The sequence below is a fragment of the Ictidomys tridecemlineatus genome, chromosome 10 (assembly GCF_052094955.1).
Source record: "Ictidomys tridecemlineatus isolate mIctTri1 chromosome 10, mIctTri1.hap1, whole genome shotgun sequence".
NCBI lineage: Eukaryota > Metazoa > Chordata > Mammalia > Rodentia > Sciuridae > Ictidomys > Ictidomys tridecemlineatus.
The window spans coordinates 32,369,523-32,392,734 of record NC_135486.1 but is presented as its reverse complement, the minus strand read 5'-3'; the positions used below and the strand labels follow the sequence as shown (position 1 = coordinate 32,392,734).

Here is a 23,212-nt window from a genome sequence, read left to right as displayed (position 1 = left end):
AGCCCTCTCCAAGCCCAGACTCTGTGCTCCACACGCTGGGAAACTCCCTTCACCTGCTTCTGCTCCCCTGCAGACCCTGCCCCACCCCGTGTGGCCATTTACACAGGCAGTCTAAGGCACCACCCTCCAACAATGCAGACCAGCAAAGATCCAGCCAGTACCCCCCTTCATACGTGGGGAAACAGGCGCACTGAATGGAAAGCATTGGCCCAAGATCACTCAGGAAAGAATCAGGTAGTGAAGAATTAAGCCTAGAACCCAGTTTGTCAGGCTCAGGTCCTGAAGGTTTTCCACCTGATCCTGCACAGCTGGAACTGTTGCAGGTAGGAGGAGCTCATGTGTAGGGTCACGTGTAGGCGCATAGATGCTTACACTGCTATCCTCCATTGCGTCACACAACTAAACGGGTCAAGGTCACTCCAAGTGAACTTGGGGAATAAATAAAGACACAGACACAGAAAGTACCTTTTTTTTTGGCTTCAGTGACCACTCCTCAGCCGCAGGCAAGAAAGGGGAGAATAGCACAGCACATGCTGAACCCTTTTATTGGGTTCATTCAAACTGAGGCAAGAGGTCAGGTTTCAGGGGGTTGAGTCTAGCTTCCTGATGTCTTGCTGTCAGCAGGTTGACTGACATCTAGGAAGGCCGCGCCCATCTCATGTGCTGTGTGGGGATCAAGGGCAGAGCCAGCAAAAAGATGCATAAGTTGCCCGCTCAGTGCTCATAGTTCACACACACACACACACACACACACACACACACACACAGCCCATGGCTGGCTTGCCACATCTCCACATTCTCATTGCTCAAGGCTAAGGGATGCTGGGTTCCTATGTGGCAGCTCCCAACAATCCTCCATCTCATGGACTTGAGACTCCTTAGGCAGAGTCTCTTCTCACACTGTTACCCCAAGGACTGTCCAGGCGTGTAGGTTGGGAAATGAGAAAGCAGCAGCCACCTGAAGCCACTAATGCTGTCCCTTAATGTAGCTACTCAAACTTCTTTTGCCTGAAAAATATGAGTCTCTGAATGTTCCAATCAGGCTCTTGGTACCTCTAGGAATGCAGCCTCCTGGGACTTGATGGGACCTCAGGGATGGCTTCATTTTCTCAGTGCAAAAGGAAAAACTGAGCAGGGCATGGGGGTGGATGCCTGTAATCCCAGCGGCTCAGGAGGCTGAGGTGGGAGGATCGCAAGTTCAAAGCCAGCCTCAGCAACGGCAAGGTGCTAAGCAACTCAGTGAGACCCTCTCTCTAAATAATATACAAAATAGGGCTGGGGGTGTGGCTCAGTGGTTGAATACCCCTGAGTTCAACTCCTGGTACCAAAAATAGGAAAAGCTGGAGGCAAAGTTCTTTCCAGCCCTGAATCCTAAGGATCCATGACCTGAAGTAGGCAGGCCCCCGTGATCTGCTATGTTGTGCAATTCAGTGGCCACATGAGGTTGTTTACATTTAAGTTAAATACAATGTCACACTAGCTACATTTCAAGTGCCGATAGCCACCTGTGGCCAGTGGTCACTGCATTAGACAGCACAGATACTTCAGTAGGGCAGAGCTGGGTTATGGACAGAAATAATCATAGGGTCTTGTGGTTGAGAGGTTCCTGGGTAGACCAAAGGAATAACTTGGGGACACAGAAACAGGTCCCTTTTCTGTAGGCACTGAGTGAGACAATGTAAGATGGTGACTAGTGAGGTCCATGAGGCAGGACAGTGAGTGATGGCAGCCAACAGGAGGTGATAGAATGAGTAGTGAAGACTACAACTAACAGTGGCTTCCCCGTAGGCTGGTCTGGCCTCTCCACATCTCCTCTTCCTCATAGCAACTGCCCTGGCACACCTTGTCAGCTCGCCTCTTTGTGTCCCACTCCCCAGATATTGCTTATCCTGCTTTGGCCCTATGCCAGGCTTCTACCTCTTCTCCCAAAAGGCCAGTCCAGAGTCTATCCACCTCCACACCCCTTTGCCCAACAAAGCACGGGGGTAAGGGACACCTGCTGGGCTACTACCTGCCCCCAGTCAAACTCTTGGGTCAGGAGGGAGGCTATAATAATTTATTACTGACAAAACTCAGTCCTGCTCAAAGTCTTGGCCTAGAATGTGCCCCCATACTCCAATGCTCTGGAAGGTTCAGTGACCTGTCAGAAGACAAAGTCTGCCGGCTTAGCATGCCCACCTCCCAAACCATCTCCCAACATCCCTCTCCATTAAATATGTGTGTGTGAGGTGGTGGTGGCGGTGGGGACTCCCCGCAGGGAAGGAAGGGCCTTGGAGATGCAGCACGGGCAACTCCTGCAGATCCTTTTCTGGGGGCCCAGGGATTGAGCTCAGGAAGCAGGGACCAGGATGGGTGGGGGGGATTCAAGCTGATGTCTTGGGAGCACCCGGATTTCCATAACCCAGGATGAGGAGGGGCGCCGAGGAGCCCTCCCCGCCCCTGCCCAGCTGCTGGGAAAGCCACGGAGAGTGCCCGGAGCAGCCCCAGCTGGGACCCGCGGGCGGATCCTGCAGAGGCTCCGCCCCCGGCGTCACCGCCCCCCCCCCGGGGGGCGTCACCCCCCACCCCGCGCTCCAGGTAGCTGAGACCACAGCTGCCCGCGATGGCAGGCGGCGCTCCACGGCGGCCCGCGGGCCGGGGCGGGGGCGGGCAGGGGGCGTTCCCGTGGCCCGCCGCCCGTGATGTCACAATCGCGGCGGGCCCCGGCGTTCCGGGGTCGGCTTCGGGCGCCGGGCCGAGAGCCGGCGATCGAAGCGGGCAGCTGGCTCCTGAGTCATGGACTTCCCCTGGCCCCTCCTCTACCACTCCCACTCCCTCGCCGGGCCCCCCCGCAGGGGCTAGCGCTCGCGCGGCGGCTCCGAGGGGGTGGGGCTGCTGGGAATGGCTGTGCCCCCTTCGGCTCCTCTGCCGTGCTCGCCCTTTTACCTGCGGAGGCAGGCGCCTTGCCCGCAGTGCTCATGGGGCATGGAGGAGAAGGCAGCGGCCAGCGCGGGTTGCCGGGAGCCGCCGGGCCCCCCGAGGGCCGCCGCTGTCCCGTGCTTCAGCGTCTGGGTGGACCAGGACGACATCCTCCCGGGCGCCCTGCGCCTCATCCAGGAGCTGCGGCCGCATTGGAAGCCGGAGCAAGTTCAGACCAAGGTAGCCGAGCGGGCGCGGGGCCGGGATGGGGCCCTGCCGAGGCTGCAGCTGGGCTGCGTGGACGCCTGTCCATGCATCCTTCCGGGTGCCGGTCCCAGGGGTGCGCGACCGCTTTCGCAGGAGAGCTTTGGGTCGTGGTTTGTTTGCCTGTTTATCCCACCGTCTATTTTGGGCCAGAAGCGAAGCCAGGCGCACGCCTCCTTGGACCTTCCACACACACACGCCTCCTCTCGGGGTTCTTCTGCTCGCGGGAGGTCCACCTGCCCACTGTCAGCATGCTGCGCGTGCGGGCCCCACCCCCTGTCCCTGCTTGCTGGTGCCCCTAGCTGCCCAGAAGCGTTTACCCAGCCAGCTGTGAAACCTGAGGAGGCAAGAACTTTTAAGGGAACCCCATTGCCATCACCATACACGTGTTGCTACCCCTTCTCCACCTCCATGGTGGGAGCAAAACCTCCAGGTTGTGAGCAGCCCCTAGAGTCCCTGGAGCCACCTCGTGGAATCCAGCCAGCATGGAGCCCCTCACCATGACTGCAGGCTGGGACCCAGCACGCACACACACTAACCTCCAATAGGCGCCTTGCCCACCCTAGCTGGACACACTCTCCCTGATACACCTGTGGGCAGAGCTTCCCACCGAGCGGTGCCAGGCTGACTCCCCAGCTGACCTGCATTCTCGGAAAGGAGGCCTCCACCTGCCCACCATCCCCACGCCCCCTCGGGGCTGCCTATGAAGGCAAGAGCTGAGCCGTTAGGGCTTCATGCTGAAGGGCTTTCTGGGTAGAGAAAGGCAAAGTTCTGGGGAGATTCTGGACTTGAATGTGGAGGCTGACAGAACCCTCCAGGGAGTGGGCAGCATTTTCAGAAGGCCCAGTTTGGTGTGTTAAGACGTCAAGCAGGGGGCTGGGGTTAGCTCAGTGGTGGAGCGCTTGCCTGGCATGTGTGAGGCCCTGGGTTCCATCCCCAGCACCACATGAAACTAACTAAATAAAATATTGTGTCCACCTGCAAATAATTAAAAAAAAAAAAAAAGACATCAAGCAGCCTGTGGTGTTGGCACATGCCTGTAATCCCAGCCACTCATGAGACTGAGGCAGGAGGTTGGCAAGTTCCAAGGCCAGCCTCGGTAACTTAGCAAGGCCCTGAGCAACTTTGTGAGACCCTGTCTGGAAATAAAAAATAAAAAGGGGCTAGAGATGTAGCTCAGTGGTAAAGCACCCCTGGGTTCAATTCCCAATATGGAAAAGGAAAAAAGACATCAAGGGATCTGAGGTCATTTCCAGCACTAACCAGCCTAACATTTCAGCTGCCAGCCTCTCCCTCTCCTGGTCTCAGTTTCCCCACCTAGAATTGGTCCAAATGTCCTCTAAGATCCCATAAAGCTCTGTCATAATGTGCCCTCCCCTCAAACCCATGGTTTCTTCCTCCTTATAACCCTATTCGTAGAGCCTGTGCCCCAGCCCAATTGTCTCCTATCTCTACTGGTATGGAACTCAGAGGCTCCAAGGACCTCTGGCCTCCAAAGTCCTGGGATGGGTGCCAACCTCAGTACCTTCCTTGTACCTCTGCTGCTGGATAGAGCCAGAGGTACAGCAAAGAGCCCTCTGCCTGGCAACAGTGAGAGGCAGCTGGTCAGGACATTCTGTCCCGGTGACTCCCAGTCTTCCTCTGCCACATTCGGGTCCATAGGGTGTCTTTCAGGACAGGGATGGAGGAATAGGGAGGGGAGGGGACTTCTACCCACCACCCAGTGTGGACTTTCCTCTACTGCCGAATCACATCCACTAGGGTCAGACTCAGGGGAAAAAGTGTGCCTGCGCTGAGCCCAAGCTGCCATTTTTTTCCCCCTTTGGGCTCTCTAGTCTATCCTAAGGTTAGGGACAGGACTGGGTTATATGTTGCTGTGGCCAGCATTCAAATGAGCCTCTCCTGCTGAGGCACTGGGGGAGAGACCAGAGACATCCTGCCCCACCCACCCACAGCTGTCCTCTCCCTGTGCTAGCGCTTCACTGATGGCATCACCAACAAGCTGGTGGCCTGCTACGTGGAGGAGGACATGCAGGACTGCGTGCTGGTCCGGGTGTACGGGGAGCGCACAGAGCTGCTGGTAGACCGGGAGAATGAGGTCAGGAACTTCCAGCTGCTGCGAGCACATGGCTGTGCTCCCAAACTCTACTGTACCTTTCAGAATGGGCTGTGCTACGAGTACATGCAGGGCGTGGCCCTGGGACCTGAGCACATCCAAGATCCCCGGCTCTTCAGGTAAGGAGGGTGCAGGGTTCTATTCATCTCTGTTCCTCTGGCCTTGAGCTTTGAAATCCTTGGCTCCCTTCATTGCTGTAGAGTGGTCTCCATGGAGGAGAAGGAGATCTGTGAGCTCCCCGAGATTACATGAACAAGTGTGTGTGTGTGTGTGTGTGTGTGTGTGTGTGTGTGTGTGTGTGGTGCATTGCTTTGCAGAGAGGCGATGGCTTTCTGTGGGTTTTCATTGGAGTTTGCTAGAAGGATGAGCTCTGGGGGAGGAAAGTGAGAATTTTAATGAACATTGGACCCAAGTTTCTGGTTCCTGAAATGCAGCAGAAATCTGCTTCCTGATCCCATGCCTCAAATCTCTGCCCACCCCTGGTCTGACCTGGAAACATCTCAGAACTTTGGAAATGAAATCCGAGCCAAATCCACAGGAACACACTCAGGTTTTCCTGCCTCTCCTCACCTTCTGCAAGGCCTTAGGTGTGTGAGGAAAATGGGCAGTATCTAGGGTGTGCATGGCTTTATGGAACAGAGAGAACCCTCCCTCCTGCTGGTCTGAGCTCTTTTGGGGCTCCCTGACAGTGTGGGAATCCAGGTTTGGGGAGCTGCTGAGGCCTCCTTGCAAGGGCTTCAAAGAACCCATGACCCTTGGGGGGCCCCTCCCCATAAATACCTGGATGTGTAGTGCCTAGAAATTGTACTTAACCTTTAAACCCTGTGGATGCTGCTGTGGGGCCCATAAAGGGACTAATCAAAGTGTCCCTAGTGTACTTCTCTGGATATGCCACAACAAGGGTACCAAGCCATGTCCTTCCTCTTCCCCACAATGCTAGGAGCCCTGCCGAGGGCATCAGTGAGTGAGTCCTGAGACAGGCTGAGGTTATTGGAGACAGCCGTGCAGGGTCTGCCTTAGATCCTTGGCTTCTCTTCTGTGCAAAGCAAGGGAAAGGAAACCTCTGCATACTGAGGGCAAACAATGAGGTCCACTTGGGGGTAGGCCAAGGACATCTTTGCTTCCTCACCTGCCACCCAGATAGCCCAAGTAAGTATACCCGGCTCTCCAGGGACTCGGGGAGTCTGAGAGCCCCTCCACCTCCATGCTCCTGAGCACTGCCTCAGGCTGCTGGGGCCCCGTGAGTTGTGCCTTGTAGCTGTGCTTGGAGTGCGAGGCGTGCACACCTGTGCAAGGATCGCTCCAGCCTCCAGCGAACAGCTCCAAATGCACCCAGCCTGGAGATGTGAGGTCAGAGGAGGGTGTGGGCACCAGGCCCTGCTTCTCCCACTGAGCTCCTCCCAGCTCCCCCTTGGTCTTGTGCAAAGAGGCTCAAACATTGGCAGGTCCCCACCACTCCCAGTCTCCCTCCGCCTCTGCGAACCTCATGCTGTCACTCATCCCCTCAGTGGAAACAATTGCCACTGTCAGGAAGATTGAAGAGGGATTTAGGTTCCATAATAAGAACTTGGCATTTGGGGGAGAGCCAGACATCCGGAGAGGTGAAGGAGGTAGGCCCTTCCTTGATTTTTTTTTTTTTCCCCAGGACAGACTGTTTTCCTCCGGGTGAGGGTGGATGTCTGAGGGGAAGGCCTCACCCTCCCCTGAGCCCACAGCCCAGCCCCTCTGCTGAGGCTCCGCAGCAAAAAATGCTGAGTGTCGAGGTTACTTTCATTGCTATTCAGACAACAGTCCTATTGATATTCAAGGAAACGCTCTGTTCATGCTCTGTTCGGAATCTTCCTTTGGGAAGGAAGGCCAGGCCTGGGTCTCAGGTCTGTTTCCTTGCCTTGCCCACGGCTCTGTGGACCCCTCCTGCCCCAGGACCTCCAGCCTCCAAACTCCCAGCCTTCCTTTCTCGCCCATGGAGCTGCTGCCACACCCCCTGCTCCTCTACCCTTTAGGAGGTGGGACCCTTGGGGGCTTCTGGAGGAGGCCTGAAGCTGCCCTGTATCACCATGGGGCATGGCCTGCCCCTTCCCACCTGGGGCAAGGAGAGAAGGGGTATCCCTGGGATAGCTCTGTAAACAGCCCGTGCCTTTGTTGTCTTTCCTAGTGATTATCATTTGGGCAACAGGCTGAGGCAAAAAAGCTTGGAAGGTTGACTGTCGGAGGCTTGGCAGACGGGTGGGGGTGGGGCTGCAGAGGGAGGGCTTGGCAGAGGGGTGGGAGTCCCACTGGGACACAGGCCTCAGCGCTGGGACCCTTATCGAGGCCCTCCCTCTCTGACCGGTCAGCCTCCAGCCACCCCCTCCCTCTCCCAGCAACCTTCTCCGCCGCCCACTCCTCCTCTCCCGGGACCTTGGATAATGTCCACAGGAGGACTTGAAAATAGAACGCTGGTTTGTTTCGCGTCCTTGGCACCCTGCCACCAGCATCAACTCCCTGCGGCCAAGGAAGGGCTGCCCCAGCCCCTGGTTTCCCTCCCCACCTTGGCCAGCCTGATATGAGGCCTGAGTTTCTTCCCCGCCTGCCACCATCACCCCTGATCTTTTGATGGAAAGGGACCTGCTATCACCTCCCCTGAGAGGATGCGGCAGGGCCCATGGGGGAGAAAGGACACTACCCCTCGTCCCAGGTACCCCTGCTTTCATGGCTACTTCAGAAACACTGGGGTGGGGCGAGATTGACGTGGGGCCAAGAGCCCTTTGCTCTGGCTTGCTCTCTGAAGCAGCCCAGCTCTGGGACCGGAGACCGAGCTGCTGGGCTGAAGGTCTTACTACATTTTCATGCTTTCTGTTGAGACTCTCTTCCTGGGGGATCTTTGCTCCTGAAAGAGTTGTAACCATCCCACACTAGGCCCTCTAGCTAGCGTCCCCATGAATCTCCCAGCCCAGTCTGGTCAGGAGAGACCAAGAGGGGAGGGCATGCCCAGCACTGACACTCTCCCCCCCTCCTGTTTTCTGCTACTGTAGGTTAATTGCCTTAGAAATGGCAAAGATTCACACCATCCACGCCAATGGCAGCCTGCCCAAGCCGACCCTGTGGCACAAGATGCACAATTATTTCACGCTGGTGAAGAATGAGATCCACCCCAGGTACAAAGGTCTGGGAGGGTACAAGGCTGCCACTGTCTCTGCTGCTGTAATCTGCTCCCTTGTCCTGTACTTTTGGCTCTAGCCCCCTACTCCCATTACAAGAGGTTTAGGGGACAGGGCCTGGGATGGGGCCAAGAGCTTCCCTGGCAGCTCCTTTGGTCCCAGTTGCTGGGCCTCGGTCTCCAGGCTGATTTAGGCCGGTTGATTGCATCTTAAAAGTATGGATCAGCAGTTTTATACACATGTGCTTATTTCTCCTTGAGTCTTCGATGGTGGCAGGGACTAGGGTCAGGGGAACTTCTCTCCGTGTTACTTAAAGGAAACTGAGGCTCAGAGACAGAGCTTTCCCCAGCGCAGGCTGCCAGGCAGGGCTTCTGTTTTCTAGCCCCGGGTTCTTTCTGCCTGAGCTGCCCTCTGGACAGTGGGAGGGCAGGGTGCTCTGAGAACAGGGAGGGACTGAGCTCAGAGTCACTCAACAGAACAGCTCAACAGCCAGCAAACCCTCGGGTCATGCCGGCTCCTGCTGCCTGCCTGGCCTCTTCTCATGCCCACATGGCTGAAACTTGCTATTTCCTGCACCACTCCTTCCAGGGACTGACACTGCCTTTCCCCAGGCAAGGCAGGGCGCCCCGAGTTTTTCCTTCAGCTCTTTGGCCAGACAGACCCGACTCCCAGCACACCCTGGGGTACCCAGGAAGGACAGAGGCCTGTTTACCCCTCCCCTCCAAAAGTCAAAGTCAGCATTGAATCTCTCCATGCACCTTGCTTAGGTTCAACATCACTTTAAAAAACATATACATTTTAAAAAGTTTTAAGTTAACAGAATTGTACGTATTTATGGAGTACAGTGTGCTATTTGGATACCTGTATAAAATGCGTAATGATCAAATCAGGCGCGTTGGTGTATCCATCACCTCGTGGGTTGTTTCTTTGTGTTGGGAATGTTCAAAGTCCTCTCTGCTAGCCATTCTGAAATATGTAATTAACTTGAACATCATTTTCCTTCTAGAGGTTCATGGGAAATCTGGGAGAAGGTGTCTCCTTCCTCCTCTAAGATGACATTCATTAACCCTGTCACCGTTGTGTGTCTCTTGAACGCACACGTGACTTTATCTGGACCCTCCTGCTTAACGATTATCAAGCGCTGCTTTGGGACTGTTTGTCCAGGCTGGCCCCAGCCTGCCCTCTATTTGACCATGTTCGGACCTGTGTCACATGTTATCTCTGGAACAAGGACACCCTTCTCCCTGGGGACTGGAAAGACACATGGAGAACAGGACCCTCCATCCACCACTTGGTTCGACAGACAGGAAAAACTGAGGCCCAGAGAGGGGATGGGACTTGCCCAAGGTCATGGCCGGTCAGTGGCAGCTCAGGGACTGGGGTGCCTCCTGGTGCTCAGGCATGATCTTTGATTCTGCAGTGTCCTTTGGCTGTTGTCTCTGTGTAACCTTGGAGAGGTGTCCTTGTTGGGAGGAGAGAGATCCCTGGAGAAGAGCTGGCCAACTCCCTTTGCTCTTGGCATGCCTTTGACATTGGACACATTAAGGTTTAACTTCTTAGAGCCTTTTTAGGAGATGACCCCCTGCCCTGTGCTGAGCAATCCTGGACACCAACTAGACAAAGCACCTTGAACTCCTAACCCTGGTTTATCCAGTTCTTCATTTCACAAACATTGAGTGACTGGGATTTAAGATAATAAAAATTTTAAAATGACCGTGTCATTGGCCCTGTCCTCAAGGAGCTTAGGAGTCATCTAGGTAAACAGGACCTGCCCAAGCTCGACTACAAAAGAAGGCGAGGTATTTCATGCATGCGGAGGGTTTGAGAGGGGGAATGAAGGGAAGGCTCAGCAGAGGTGCTGGTTGAGGTGAGCAGGGGCCACTCTAGCTGGAGGAGAAGGTGACTGAGCAGGGTTTGCCCAAGGAGACCTAGGCCATGAGGTCCTCAGGAGAGTCAGAGCCGGGAGGGAGACAGGGCACTTTGGATCTAGAGGTGGGGACTTCAATGGCCAGCTAAGGAACCAGGACTAAAGTGAGCGGGCTGTGGAAAGTCCCACAGGTATCTGAGCAAGGATGTGGCTTAGGAAGGAAACTATGAAGTGTACCGTAAGGGATAGATTTGGGTGACAATTGAGGCAGGGTGGGGACTAGAGGTAGGGAGACGGGTGGAGGAGTGTTGTCATTAAATGAGCAAGTTCTAGGACTAAGGTTCCCAAGTTTGGAGCAGAGGGTGCCCCAGGAGTGCTTTCTGAACCCAGATTCCCAGCCCAACACTGGAGTCTGATGGGGAGGTCTTGCTGGACCCCAGGAATCTGCCATTCGGTAGGCTCCCCAAGGGATTCTGCCCTGGGAACTACACTTGGAGAGAAAATTGCTCTAGAACAAGTGGTGGGGGGAGGCAGGTGGAGAGCAGAGGAGACCTAGAGATGGGCACCTAGAGCTGATAGCCACCGTGTCTGTTTGGACCTGCAGGTGTCCAGGGTGGTTTGGGGAATGTGGGACTGATATGCACTTCAGGGACATCAAAAGGAAATACTGGCCAGGCGCATGCCTGTGATCCCAGTGACTGAGGAGGCTGAGGCAGGAGGGTCGCAAGTTTGAGGGCAGCCTCAGCAACTTGGAGAGACCCTGCCTCGAAACAAACAAACAAACAAAAGCTGGGCTATAGCTCAGTGGTAGAGCACCCCTGGGTTCAATCCCAGTACTGAAAGGGGGAAAAAAAATAGAGACTTATAGGTGGGCTGGTGGGAGGGCAAAGGTCAAAATCCAGGAAGCTGGAGTGCTTAGAAGGTCCCCCAAGGGGGAAAGTACTTTTGTCCTGTGTGCTCCGAGACCTGAGTGACCGAGAGCCAGGCAAGAGTCCCTTCATCAGCAGGAGCTCCTAATGCGTCCCTGGGGCACCCTCGCCCCTCCATCTTCTCTTGTCCCTGAGGTGCCTGGAATGGGGTTTCTGGAAGGGGACAGTGGTCACTCTACTGTCAACCCCACAGCCTTGGGAGAATCTGGTGGCATCAGGACTGAAGGTGGCAGAGCTGGTGGGAGCTCAAGTGCTCAGGGGAGGGACTCCTGAGCTTGCAGAGGCGCCAGGGAGATAGGAAGGAGGATGGTTCCCACAGTAACCATCTTCATGGCCTTGGGGGGGGGGGAGGTGGGAGGGGTCAGGCAGAGGTCAGGGACCAGGCAGCAGGCGTGTGGATGTCAAAGCCATGTTTTTCAGACTGGGACCTGGGCAAGCCAGAGGAAGCCTCCTCCTCCTTATCTTTCGATGGTCTCAGTCCAAGAAAAGAGGAGTCTTCAAAGGAAGTGGCTCCTTAAGGAGCGTCAAGATTGAAATCTGTCGCATGCAGAGCTGTGGACGGAGATAAGTCCAGTGCGGGTGAGGGGAGCCCCCTCCCCTCCGTGGCCTTCCTGGCTCCCTGAGCCTCTTAGCACCCCAGATCCCGAGGCGCCGGGCCTCCGGGGAGATGCACAGCCTCACCTGGATTGGGAAGCTCCGAGTCCAGAGCTGCGTGGAGGCCGGAGGCAGCTCTGTCCCTTCCTGGAGCCTCAGTTTCCCTGTGGGGTTGGACCACAGGATCTGGGATCCCCTTCAGCTTTGACCTTCTCAAAGCTGGGGAGGAGCCTGCAGGTTCTTCCTTTTCCAGAGGGGCCGTGGGAACGCTTTGGCCACTGAATATCCTGCCCATGCTTAACCTCATTCCCCTTCTCAGGCCTCTGCACCCTGGGCACAGAGAGACGAGGCCTAGGTTCCTGAGTGGAGATGATAAAACCCACGGTCCTGGGTTTTTGAGCACACACAGACCTGTGTGCCTCTGAGAGGCCAAAGTTCAGAGCACCTGAACATGTTGTGTCCTCACCAGACCTTGCGTGGACTCCACCGATTGACCAATTCATTTATTTCTCAATGCATATTGATTGAATCAGAAATGGCCGCTGAAATGGGGGTGGGTGGGACATGTTTGTTTTCATCCCCTTAAGTTGCTCAGGTACCATCTGGCAGGGGTCCAGGACAAGGAAACACAATTCAAGGTGGAAGGGACCCATCCCTGGGGAGCGTCAGAGCAGTACTTTTCCTCTGGAAGACCTTTCCGTGCCCTTGGCATTGAAGGAGTGAGCCCAACAGCACTTTGCCTTCTTGCTGGGCCAGAGAGGTGCTTCTGTACCACATGAGGTTAGGCCAGAGGGTCCCAGTGCCTTCCACCTGTGACTTTGTCAGCTGCTGGAGTGGGAGTGGGACACAACAGGACATGCCTCTGCCGCTTCAAGAGGATGCCTTTGCTCCAGCAGTTGCAGGGCATGGTTACTCCTTCACTGGAGAAGCTGCAGGTTCTCCCTGGGGATTTTCCCCACGCTCCTGGACCCAGATCTGTTCTGCATCTCCCCCCACTCCTCTGTGGGCTGCCTCCTCCCGTAGTCTGGAATCATTCCATCTAGACCCTGGCTCTCACTGCCCCTCTTCTCTACCTTCTCTTCATGAAGTAGCAGGGATGCCATTTGGTCAGCGACTTTTATCTGGGCCAGTCGCTTTCCTGCCCAGGTTTGAATCCACTACTTATTGTAAGCACAGAAATTAGGAGGACAGGAAGCCTAGGGCCAGCTGACAAAAGTGATGGCAAAATTGAGGGTCTCAGAGGCTGGCCATTGTCCGAGGCCTCTGCAGTCAGGGGAGAGATGAGCCTGGATCCCGGGGGCCTGGAGGCCGGTGCCTGCCCATCTGGACTGGCCCTCCATCCACCGTTACCTTTCTGCCACTGTCCAGCCTCTCTGCAGATGTCCCTAAGTTGGAGGTGTTGGAATGGGAGCTGGCCTGGCTGAAGGAACACTTGTCCCAGCTGGATTCCCCGGTGGTGTTCTGTCACAATGACCTGCTCTGCAAGAACATCATCTACGATAGTGCCAAAGGTACAGCTCCCCTGGCCTGGCCGGGGGTGGGGGAGGTGGGTTGGGCATCTGCTCCTCGGGCTGGCCCTTGGACAAGCCAAAACAGATCTGGGTTTCAATCTGCAGTCAATTTATTTATTTTTTTCATAAATTTATTTTTTGTACTTGTAGATACACAGAATGTCTTTATTTTTGTTTTTTTATTTTTTTTATTTTTTATGTTGTGCTGAGGATCAAACCCACTGCCTCATGCATGCTAGGCAAGCACTCTGCCACTGAGCTACAGCTCCAACCCCCAATTTTTTTTTTTTTTCAATGTGGTGCTAAGTTTCGAACTCCAGGCCTCACGCGTGCTAGGTGAGCGCTCTACCACTGAGCCACAACCCCAGCCCCTGCAGTTAATTTATAGAAAAGGAGACAAGAAATTCTCCTTGAGAAAAAGCTATCCCAGGAAGGAATTCCGAATCATGGTCTGGGGAGGTCCTCCACGTTAGCCATTCCTCTTGAACAGGACTTGCCCCAGCCTCCAGAGGGAGTGAGCCTCCTGGTTTCTCTGACGAGGGCATTGCCCCCAGAAAGTACACTTGTCCCTTGGCGTGCATGGGGAATTGACTCCAGGACCCCTCAAGGATGCTTAAAGCCCTTATATAAAATGGTGCTGGCCTGGTGGTGGAGCTGTATGGTAGAGCCCTTGCCTAGCATGCAGCTGGCTCCGGGTTCCCTCCCCAACACTGCAAAAATAAAAATAAAACGGTATAGTATTTTTAAATAACCTATTCACATTCTCCTGTATACTTTTTATTTATTGGTACTCAGGATTGAACTCAGGGGCACTTAGCCACGGAGCCACATCCCCAGCCCTTTTTATATTTTATTTAGAGACAGGGGCTCACTGAGTTGCTCAGTGTCTCGCTGAGTTGCTGAGGCTGGCTTTGGACTCAAAATCCTCCTGCCTCAGCCTCCTGAGCTGCTGGGGTTACAGGTGTGCACCACCGTGCCTGGCTCCTGTATACTGTAAACCATCTCTGGGTTACCCATAATACTTCATACAGTGTGGATGTTCTGTAAATTGTTCCTATACCATGTTATTTAGGAAATGGCAAGGAAATGTCTGCACATGTTTGCTACGGAAGTTGGTTGGTGTACGGAGGTGGCGCCTGTGGATACGGAGGGCTACCTGTGCACGGCAGACCCCTAGTCATGCTGAGAACAAATGTTTTCTGGGGAGAGCTGGAGGTGGGAGCTGGGGTGGCACAGATGGACAGGTGGACAGTTAGAAGCTGCAAAAGCCGGCAAGAGCCAGGGGGCGCATTCCGGAGACTGGGCCCTGTTGCCAGGTCTGGGCCAACCTTCATGGCCTCCCCTCTGCCTCCCAGGTCACGTGCGGTTCATCGACTACGAGTACGCGGGCTATAATTACCAGGCCTTTGACATTGGCAACCACTTCAACGAGTTTGCAGGTGAGGGGCATTTCTGCTGGGCCTGTACCCAAGTCCCCATCCTTGTGATGGGATTAGGTCCACAGGTGGGACCCAAGGTGGTTCCATGGAGGGTGGCAACTAGATAGTCCCTGTCCTGTGACTGTCACAGCTCCAGGTGGGAGGCACAGCCTGGCTGTAGCGAGCTTCAGGTCTCACAGGGGAGACAGGACCACCCCCCCCACACACGCCCACCTTTGTTAGCCTTTGTGGCAGTTTGGTATAAATCAGGAAAATAATTCCTCTGTGGGGACCCAGGGGATACTTGTCCTGCATGAGAATTAGAAAAAGTCCCCCCCTCTGGGCAGACACAGCCCATGCCAGCACGGCCAGCACCACACAGGATGGCTTGTCTCTACTTGCCCCTGTCCCGGGTCCCTTATTCTGCACGGTTATACATGAGGGCCCTGCATGCAGACAAGGCAGGGCCGAGCTTTGGCCTGGTGACCTGGAGAGAATAACTAGATGGGGCTACTTAGAAGTTACATACACAGCTTTGCCGCTGTATGACCATCTGGCAGATTACTGACCCTCTCTATGCACCTGTAAAATGGAGATGGTGATAATATCTGCTTCGTAGTAGTGACCTGAGTCACATACACCCCTCAGCACAGACAAAGCAAATGGTTGGTGTTGGCTGCTGCTATCAGGTAGGGCGGCCTTCCTGCAGCTGCCAGGGAGACCGGAATGGGAATGGAAGCGTCTAAATGAGGTAGGACAGATTCCGAGGGTAGGCGACTGTTCCCTAGAGGCATTATTTGTACAGCAGGACCACCGTTCGTGTAAAGGGAGCAGGGTGGGCTTTTCCAGCTCCAGGGCTTGAGGTAGACAATCAAGACTGAGGAGGTCCATAGATGGAGCCGGCCCTGGGGCGGGAGGGGTGTCCCCTGGCTGGCAGTGTGGGGTGCTCAGCATGACATGGCCAGGCCCTGTAGCTCAGGATGGGTGAGGTATGCCCGGGCCACCTATAGAACCACCCCCTGGACAGAGCAGCTGAGCTTCTAGGTGTGGCCTGGAGCAGAGGTGGCCCTGGCAGAACGGATGATTCCTAAGCATTTTAAGTCCCCCTTACCCACAGCCCAGAGCAGAGTCCAGAGAAGGAGAGGGAGGAAGAGGCCTCCCTCAGGGAAGGTGTCCCAGGCCTGCTCCTGTCCTAAACCACCTCTGTTCATCCTGGCTCTGATGCCCAGGTCTCTGCCACCATGCCTTGCACGACTGGGCTGGCAGCTTGAGGACTTCTAGAGAGGTGGTGCTGGTCCACAGGTGCCCAGCCTGGCCACCTGTCAGAATCATCCAGAGAATCTGGACGGCGTGGGGGGTGCTCTCTGAGGGGTGTTTTTAAGGAGCCTCTTGACACCGGTGGGTGCAAATAGGTCTAAGCAGCTTTTGAAATTCACCACCAAGTGCAGCTCCCTCACCTGAGAATGAAAATCAGGGGGTGCGGGGAGAGGAAGGGCTTGTCTGGGGTTAGCGGGGCCTGGCGGAGACCTGAGGCTCCTGGGGTTCATCTGCGCTTTGGCCCAGGGCTTCTGGAGCCCTGGTTTTGCACAGTGCTCATGTGGTGCCACCCTGGAGGGTCACTGTCACTCTGAGGACAGTGCTCCTCTTTACTTTCTCAGCCCAGAGAAGCAGTGTCCCCAGCTGGGATGGGGAAGACCCCACCCTACCCCAGGCCCCATCAGCGGAGCTTGGAAGTCAGAGAAGGCACCTCCCTGGGGCCCCCCTTGGGCCCAGCCTGCAGGTCGGGGGAGATGGCAGTGTTAGAGGAGGAGGGACACCTGTCCAGGTGGCCCTCGCAGCACCTTCTGTCTGGCCTGCTTCCCCATCAGGTGTGAATGAGGTGGACTACAGCAGGTACCCGTCGCGGGAGACCCAGCTGCAGTGGCTGCTCTACTACCTGCAGGCACAGAAGGGGACAGCTGTGACCCCCAGGGAGGTGGAGCGGCTCTATGTGCAAGTCAACAAATTTGCCCTGGTGAGTGCTTGTAGCTGGGAGGAGGGGGCAGGGGAAGGAGAGCCCCAGCCCTCCACTCAGAGGCCAGGACCCGCAGGGAGCTCTGACCCCCACCCTAGAGGTGGTCTAGGAAGAGCCATCTTAGGTGTCCCCTTCATACCAAGGTGGCCTCTTCCCTGCTCCGTCAGCTCCATCCCGTCGAGGTTCCCTCCTTTCTAGAGAAATACTGACAAATCTCATCTTCCTATCTTAGAAATTCTGTCGTTTGGATGAGTAGTTCTTTCTGTGGTCTAACCTCTGCCTTTCATGCTACAGTGAAACCCATCCTTTTCACTGTCTTTAGCCTTTGAAGGAGGGTAAAGGTGTGTCTTGCACAGGCAACCACTGAAATTCCTAGAAGCACCGTCCTGCTGTTGTGGCCCTGGGCGGGGACAGGGGACGCCAGGACCTGGGTGCACTAGTTCTGCTTGTTTTTGGTTTTGTTTTTGCAGTGCTGGGGCTGAAACCCAGGACCTTGTGCATGCCAGGGAAGTGCCCTGCTACTGAGCCCCACACCTCTAGCCCCTGTCTGTCTTTCTCTAATAGGACAGTGAAGTTCCCCCAGGTTCTGCCCAGTGACTTGGCCACAGCAGTCTCCTCAGCCTGTGCTGGGGAGATCCACCAAGTTTCTGCCAGAGTGACCATGTCCTCCCTGCCCTGTGAGGCCCCTAACAAGCCTGGGCATGGCCAGGCTGATGGTCTCTGATCTGTTTCCAGGCATCTCACTTCTTGTGGGCTCTCTGGGCCCTCATCCAGAACCAGTACTCCACCATCAACTTTGATTTCCTCAGGTGAGTGCAGGGGTAAGTGGAGGAAGGTGGGCACAGGGGTGGAGGAGAAGAGCCCTGAGGAATGGCTACCCCGGACTGAAGGTGTCCAGAGCCATTAGAGATGGGGTAGAAGAGCTGTGAGGGTGGAGGACCCCTGTCTGGACAAGTGATGGTGTCATTGGTAGAGAAATGCAGGTCGAAAGCACAAAGAGTTGTTGCCTCCCACCAGTCGGAGTATCTGCTCCAAACACCAACAAGACCACAGAATTGGTATTGGCAGGAATGTGGAGAAATTGGAAACTCGTGCACGGTTGTTAGGGACACGAAATGGTGCAGCCACTTTGGAAAACAGCACAAAAGTCCCAAAACACTAAAAAATGAAGTGCCGGGACTGAGGCTGTGGCTCAGAGGTAACACGCTTGCCTAGCATGTGTGAGGCCCTGGGTTCGATTCTCAGCACCACATACAAATAAATAAAATAAAGATCCATCAACGACTAAAAAAAAAAAAAAAAAAAAAATGAAGTGCCTGTGACCCAGCGATCCCGGGATAGAGCCAGGGGAACCGAAAGCAGGAGCTGGGTGCAATGACGCACATCTGTCATCTCACAGAATCTGGAAGTCGCGAGGCAGGATGATTGCAAAAGTTCTGGGCCAGCCTTGGCACCTTAGCCAGATGCCATCTCAAAATTTAAAAAAGGGCTGGGGATGTAGCTCAGTGGCAAAGTGCCTCTGGGGTCAATTCCTGCTTCAAAAACAAAACAAAACCCCAGGCTCTCAAAGAAATAATGTTCATAGCAACATTATTCACAGCGGCCAAGAGATGGAAGCAACCCAAGTGTCCATCAACAGATGAATGGAAAACATACAACAGAATATTGTTCAGTCTTAAAAAGGAAGGGAATATTGTCTCATGCTGCAACACGGAGGAGCCTAGAGGACATTATCCTCAGTGAAATAAGCCATTCACAAAGACAATATATGATGATTCCATTTGTAGACACAGGTGATTGGTGGTTATCAGGGGTTGGCGGAGCAGAAAATGGAGAGCGGTGTTTCATGGGTGCAGATTTCAGTTTTGCGAGGCAGAGAAGTTCTGGAGATGCATCGAATGACCACATACATATCCTTAACACTCAGAACTCGGAAAACAAAACTCCAATCTAATGTGTTTGTATAAAAGTGGCTCCAGTCTTATCTAGAAAAAAATAATAAGTTGAAAATTTTTTTTAAATCAATCCTGTGGGCTGGGGTGGTAGTTCAGTGGTAGAGCGCTTGTCTCGCATGTGTGAGGCACAGGGTTCAATACTCAGCACCACAAAAGTAAATAAAGAGATTGTGTCCATCTCCAACCAAAATATATATATAAAATCCTGCCCCAGCCTAGATGCCTGGAGCTGGTGAGGAAGAGAGCCCCCGGCAGGGACGCCCCGGGGTCACACCTGACTCCCCTCCCTCTCTGTTGACAGGTACGCAGTGATCCGATTCAACCAGTACTTCAAGGTGAAGCCTCAAGTGTCAGCCTTGGAGATGCCAAAGTGACAGTCTCCCTCTTCCTCCCCTGCCCATCCGCCTGGCCAGACCTGGTCTCCAGGGCTTGGTTCTGCTCTGGGGTCTGCACCCTTGGACAAGGTGGGAGAGGGGCCAGGTGGGTGTCCAGGGAGAAGGCCACCAGTGGATGCCACTGAAGACCCCATTCTCCTGTTTGGTGGGGCTGATAGGACCCAACTGTGGGGGTCCCCTTCACCTCGCCAGGCTGGGGAGGAAGTGCCTGCACACAGCCAGGGCCTGGACCGGAACCACCCCTGGGAAGCACACCGTTCCCAGCCCTAGGCCTGCTGGTATTGGGGCTGCCTTAGATGTTCTTTGACCCTTCCTGGCGGGGGGAAAGGGAGGGCTCCTTTCTACCTCCAGCGCCCTGGCCGGTCCCCCTGCATGCCCCACATGGGAGGTGCTGAGCCCCAAACCGGCAGCATGCCAATCTGGCAGAAGGATGTACCTGTCTTGAGGATGGAGGGGTGGTCCGCCAGCAGCTGCCTCCTGAACCCCCTCCCGTTCTCCACACTGATTCCCTCCCATCACCCTCCTGAGCCTCAGCTGTCTGTCCCTCTGCAGCCTGCTGGGAGAGGAAAGGGAGCCGGTCATCAGCCCTGGGTCTCAAAGCCTGGCTCTGCTTTGTGCTGTGGCCTGGCCCAAGGGGATCAAGCCAAGGGTGGGGTGGCATGAACCAGAAGCAGCCTCCTGCCTTGCTCCCTCCCGTGCCCTCCAGGCCTCCCTTCCCAGGATCTGTCTCTCCATCTCTACCTTCTGTCCTAAAGTCAGCTCCAGGTCTTCCCACCTGGGAGTGACAGGTGGGAATCAAGGAGTGGAGGGCCAGGGACCTCCCGGCTGGGCATTTCGGAGCCTGCCCAGACCAGATCTTGAAAGGTGCTGACTGAGCTGGGTGTCCTTAACACCCAACAGCTCCCACCTCCCTCTGTCCTCACAGCTCTGGGGACCCTCCAGGCTCTGGGCTCATATAGTGATTCATTTGTAAATTATCGTGGTTTTTCTGCATTAAAATGCTCATTTCTGGACTGCTCCGTGTCTCAGGGACAATGGCGAGGGCTTGAGTTGGGGATGCGGTTAGGACTTCAGAGGTGGGGAATCTGAGGTGCGCTCCTTGGGCTTTGCTCCATGCTCAAGTCAAAGTGGTAGGAGCCCACACACCTCCCACGTCCAGTCCCCTGGCTTCCAAGGGTCCCAGGTCCCTGTCGATGGTGCAGGACTGGTGCTTCAGGGCTTGTCCGCCTGTCTTCTTGCTGGAACTAGGCGACCTGGTACAGTGCCGCTTAGAGGGAGCTGGGCTGTGGATCCCAAGAATTTTGGCCAGCCAAGGTGATGAGCCAGGACTCCTTGGTCCTCGCTGGCTTCCAGCTTTCCGAGTGGCAAGGGGGCCTATTCCGGCTGACAGAAGGCAAGAGAGATCTGGGGACCCAGTCTGTCCGTTTCTCGGAAGGCCAGGAGGGGAGAGCAGAAACTCAGAGACAGAAGAGTCCCGGAGTCCTTAAGGGCAGCCAGTGACCACAGCAACAGCCGCCTGCCAGGTGGACTCTGGTTGTTTGGCTTTTGCCTGCAAATGTAGCAGGGTGCCATGGCAACCACTGGAGCAGGCCGGTCGCGGAGGCCTTCAAGGTCACAGTGATTCCGGGTGGCCAGGCCCTCCACGGAGGGAGCTAATGGAGGATATGGGGGAAACGCGCACCTAGACACAGGGGTGGTCAGAGCTGGCCAGTAGGAGGTCCTGAGTGTCATCTGCAGGGGCAGGTGCTCGTGGACACGACCCGCCAGTGTTAGATGGCAGTGCCCCCCGCCCCTTGTCCTCTCCAAGGCACCTCTAAAGCTGAGGGCAGAATTGACCACTGAAGTCCATTTTTTTTCCTAGCCTCCTGGGGCCTTGATGTCACAGCATGTTGGCTGGTATTGCAGTGATGAGCAGGGAGTGACTGGGAGAGGGTCCCCAGGTATACTCTTTGTCCTGCAGGCTCTCTGGCCACCGTGTGCACGGATGCAGCACCCTCCCACTGCCTGTGCTGATAAAACATTCCTGTTCCTCCAGGGTTCCAGGAGGGACGCGGGTGGGCTGCGGGGGCTATGCAGGCACAGCCCTGCTCCTTGACAGAGCCGAGCCCCTCCTCCTCTCCTGTCACCGCCACTCCAGGCTAACTGGCATCTGCCCTCCTGGATCAGCACCAAGTTCTGGGCTCCACCCCGGGCCCCTTCCTAGACCCTCTCCCAGAGCTCCAGGGAAAGGACTTCGGAACCTGGCCTCCAAGAGAGGCAGGGAGGGAACAGAAAGCACGGCCCACACTTCCTGGTAGGGACCAGGACACACTGTTCCCAGTCTCTGCAACCCACCTGACCCCGTCCTCTCATGGGACGGGGGTGGGGCTCCGGTCAGTACCCACAGGGCCTGGCCTGTGCCGGTCTCAGCAGCTGGAGGGAGGACGGAGGTACCCAGAGTACCTTTGGCAGGGATTCCTGTGAACCTCGCGAGGCCACAGAGGACCCAGTAGGGAAGCAAGAGGAACTCGGGACTGTGAGGGACAGTCCCCAGGAGACTTCTGGGGTCGGGTTTGGAAGAGGGGGAGGGTGGAGATGGCCACTGGAAATGGAGTTGAGCTCTCCCTGGTGACCCCTAGGGGCCCCCCTCTTCCCTCTTGTCCCCGGCTGTTTCTACCAGGAGCTTGGAGGCTGGGCTGGCCCCAGGGTAAGGCTGGTGGGCAAAGCTCTGAGGGATGGGCTGCGAGAGGCCTGTGGGCTGGCAGTGGGATGCCCCCAGATCCAATGACCAGGACCTTAGTTCTCGGGGAATCTTCATGCCCACACCTTCCCAGGTTTGTGGCCCTTGAACCCACCACACCTCCCCCACCCCACTCCCCAATTTGGAAGCCCCTCTTCCAGTACTCAAGCCTCTCTGCTTCAGTGCTTCCTGTGTTTGAAGTCCATTCTACTTTTGAACATCTTTGTTGGAAAATTATTTTTTAAAACTAAAATGATGATCCCTGAATCGGGGCCCAACTCCAGTCCTATGAGCTACATAGAATATATTACACTCTTGCACAGCCAGCAGCTTTAAAGAGGCCATCTTGTTCTTTCTGCCTTGTCCTTTTGACCACTCTCGAAGGGCATGTCCACCAAGATCCCTCCAGTCTTCCTCCATGCCAAGTGCCTGCTTCCAGGCCCCTCCAGATGACAGTGGCCTTTTCCAGTGAGAGTCCAGGACTGTGTGGCCTCACCTCTTCCCTTGTTAATCCAGCCCAAGTCTCTCACACAAGAATGGCCACTGAGCTTTGCTGCTTCCATTCCTTATGAATGGGATTGAATTTTTCAAACTTGGGGCCTCAGACACACTAGGCAAACATCATCTCTAAGTTCCAGCCCTAATTTTTTTTTTTTTTGTACTGAGGATTGAACTCAGGGGCACTCAACCAATGAGCCACATCCCCAGCCCTCTTTTGCATTTTATTTAGGGTCTCACTGAATTGCTTAGTGCCTCCCTGTTGCTTAGGCTGGCTTTGAACTTGTGATTGATCCTCCTGCTTCAGGCCTCCCAAGCCACTGGGATTACAGGTCTGCTCCACCGCCAGCCCTAACCTTTTAACTGCAAGAGTTATCTTTTCAATAGATCCTCATCAATAAGCATTTTGAAGAGTTTCAGTCATGGCCCTTTCAGGCCTCCGTATTTCTCCTTTGAAGCATAAAGTCATAGTTAAGAATCCTGAAGCATGTTATTAGAGACCCTGCTTCTTTCATCAGTATGCAGAGGGCTCATTGATGGGCTTCCAGATGTCTATGAGTGAGCCCTTTCTAGGACAAGAATCCGCAGCTTGCTTTAGATTCTCAAAGAGCCCATTCTCCAAGAGTGGGTAAGAACCAAGAAGTTTAATCCTACTGTTTTCAGATGAGGTCGATGAGGCCTAAGGGACTCCTCCACCACCCCTCCTGTGGCTCGTTCTGGGGAGACCCCCGTCTCATGACTGTGATTACAGAGTTCCTACCAAATGCCTTCCTCCTGGGGACCTGGGCAAGCACCCTCCTGGAGCAGGGGTCCTGCTTCCTCATGTACAGTATCTCCCAGCCCTGGGCCTGGAGTGCCCTGGTGTGACCACCAGGGGGCAGCAGCGTCCGGGGC

The 23,212-nt window shown here is 55.2% G+C and overlaps 1 protein-coding gene and 1 long non-coding RNA gene across 3 annotated transcripts; one reads left to right on the top strand and one right to left on the bottom strand.

The window, feature by feature from the left end:
* Positions 1 to 462: 462 nt before the first annotated feature.
* On the bottom strand, positions 463 to 3,066 carry LOC144367182 (uncharacterized). Its single transcript, XR_013426479.1, has 2 exons — positions 2,926 to 3,066; positions 463 to 663 (listed from the first exon to the last, which is right to left on the bottom strand). It is a non-coding gene; the product is annotated as an uncharacterized LOC144367182 (long non-coding RNA).
* Etnk2 (ethanolamine kinase 2) lies at positions 2,668 to 20,114 on the top strand. Of its 2 annotated transcripts, XM_005330308.5 has the most exons (8): positions 2,668 to 3,138; positions 5,138 to 5,397; positions 8,293 to 8,415; positions 13,177 to 13,319; positions 14,675 to 14,758; positions 16,606 to 16,751; positions 17,487 to 17,560; positions 19,008 to 20,114. In XM_005330308.5, the coding sequence occupies exons 1-8, from the start codon at positions 2,881 to 2,883 to the stop codon at positions 19,078 to 19,080; spliced, it is 1,161 nt and encodes a 386-aa protein (XP_005330365.1). In that variant the 5' UTR covers positions 2,668 to 2,880; the 3' UTR covers positions 19,081 to 20,114. The 2 variants fall into 2 exon arrangements, with proteins under 2 accessions (XP_005330365.1, XP_021585517.1); XM_021729842.3 differs by lacking the exons at positions 2,668 to 3,138; positions 5,138 to 5,397 and adding an exon at positions 6,733 to 6,888.
* Positions 20,115 to 23,212: the final 3,098 nt, after the last annotated feature.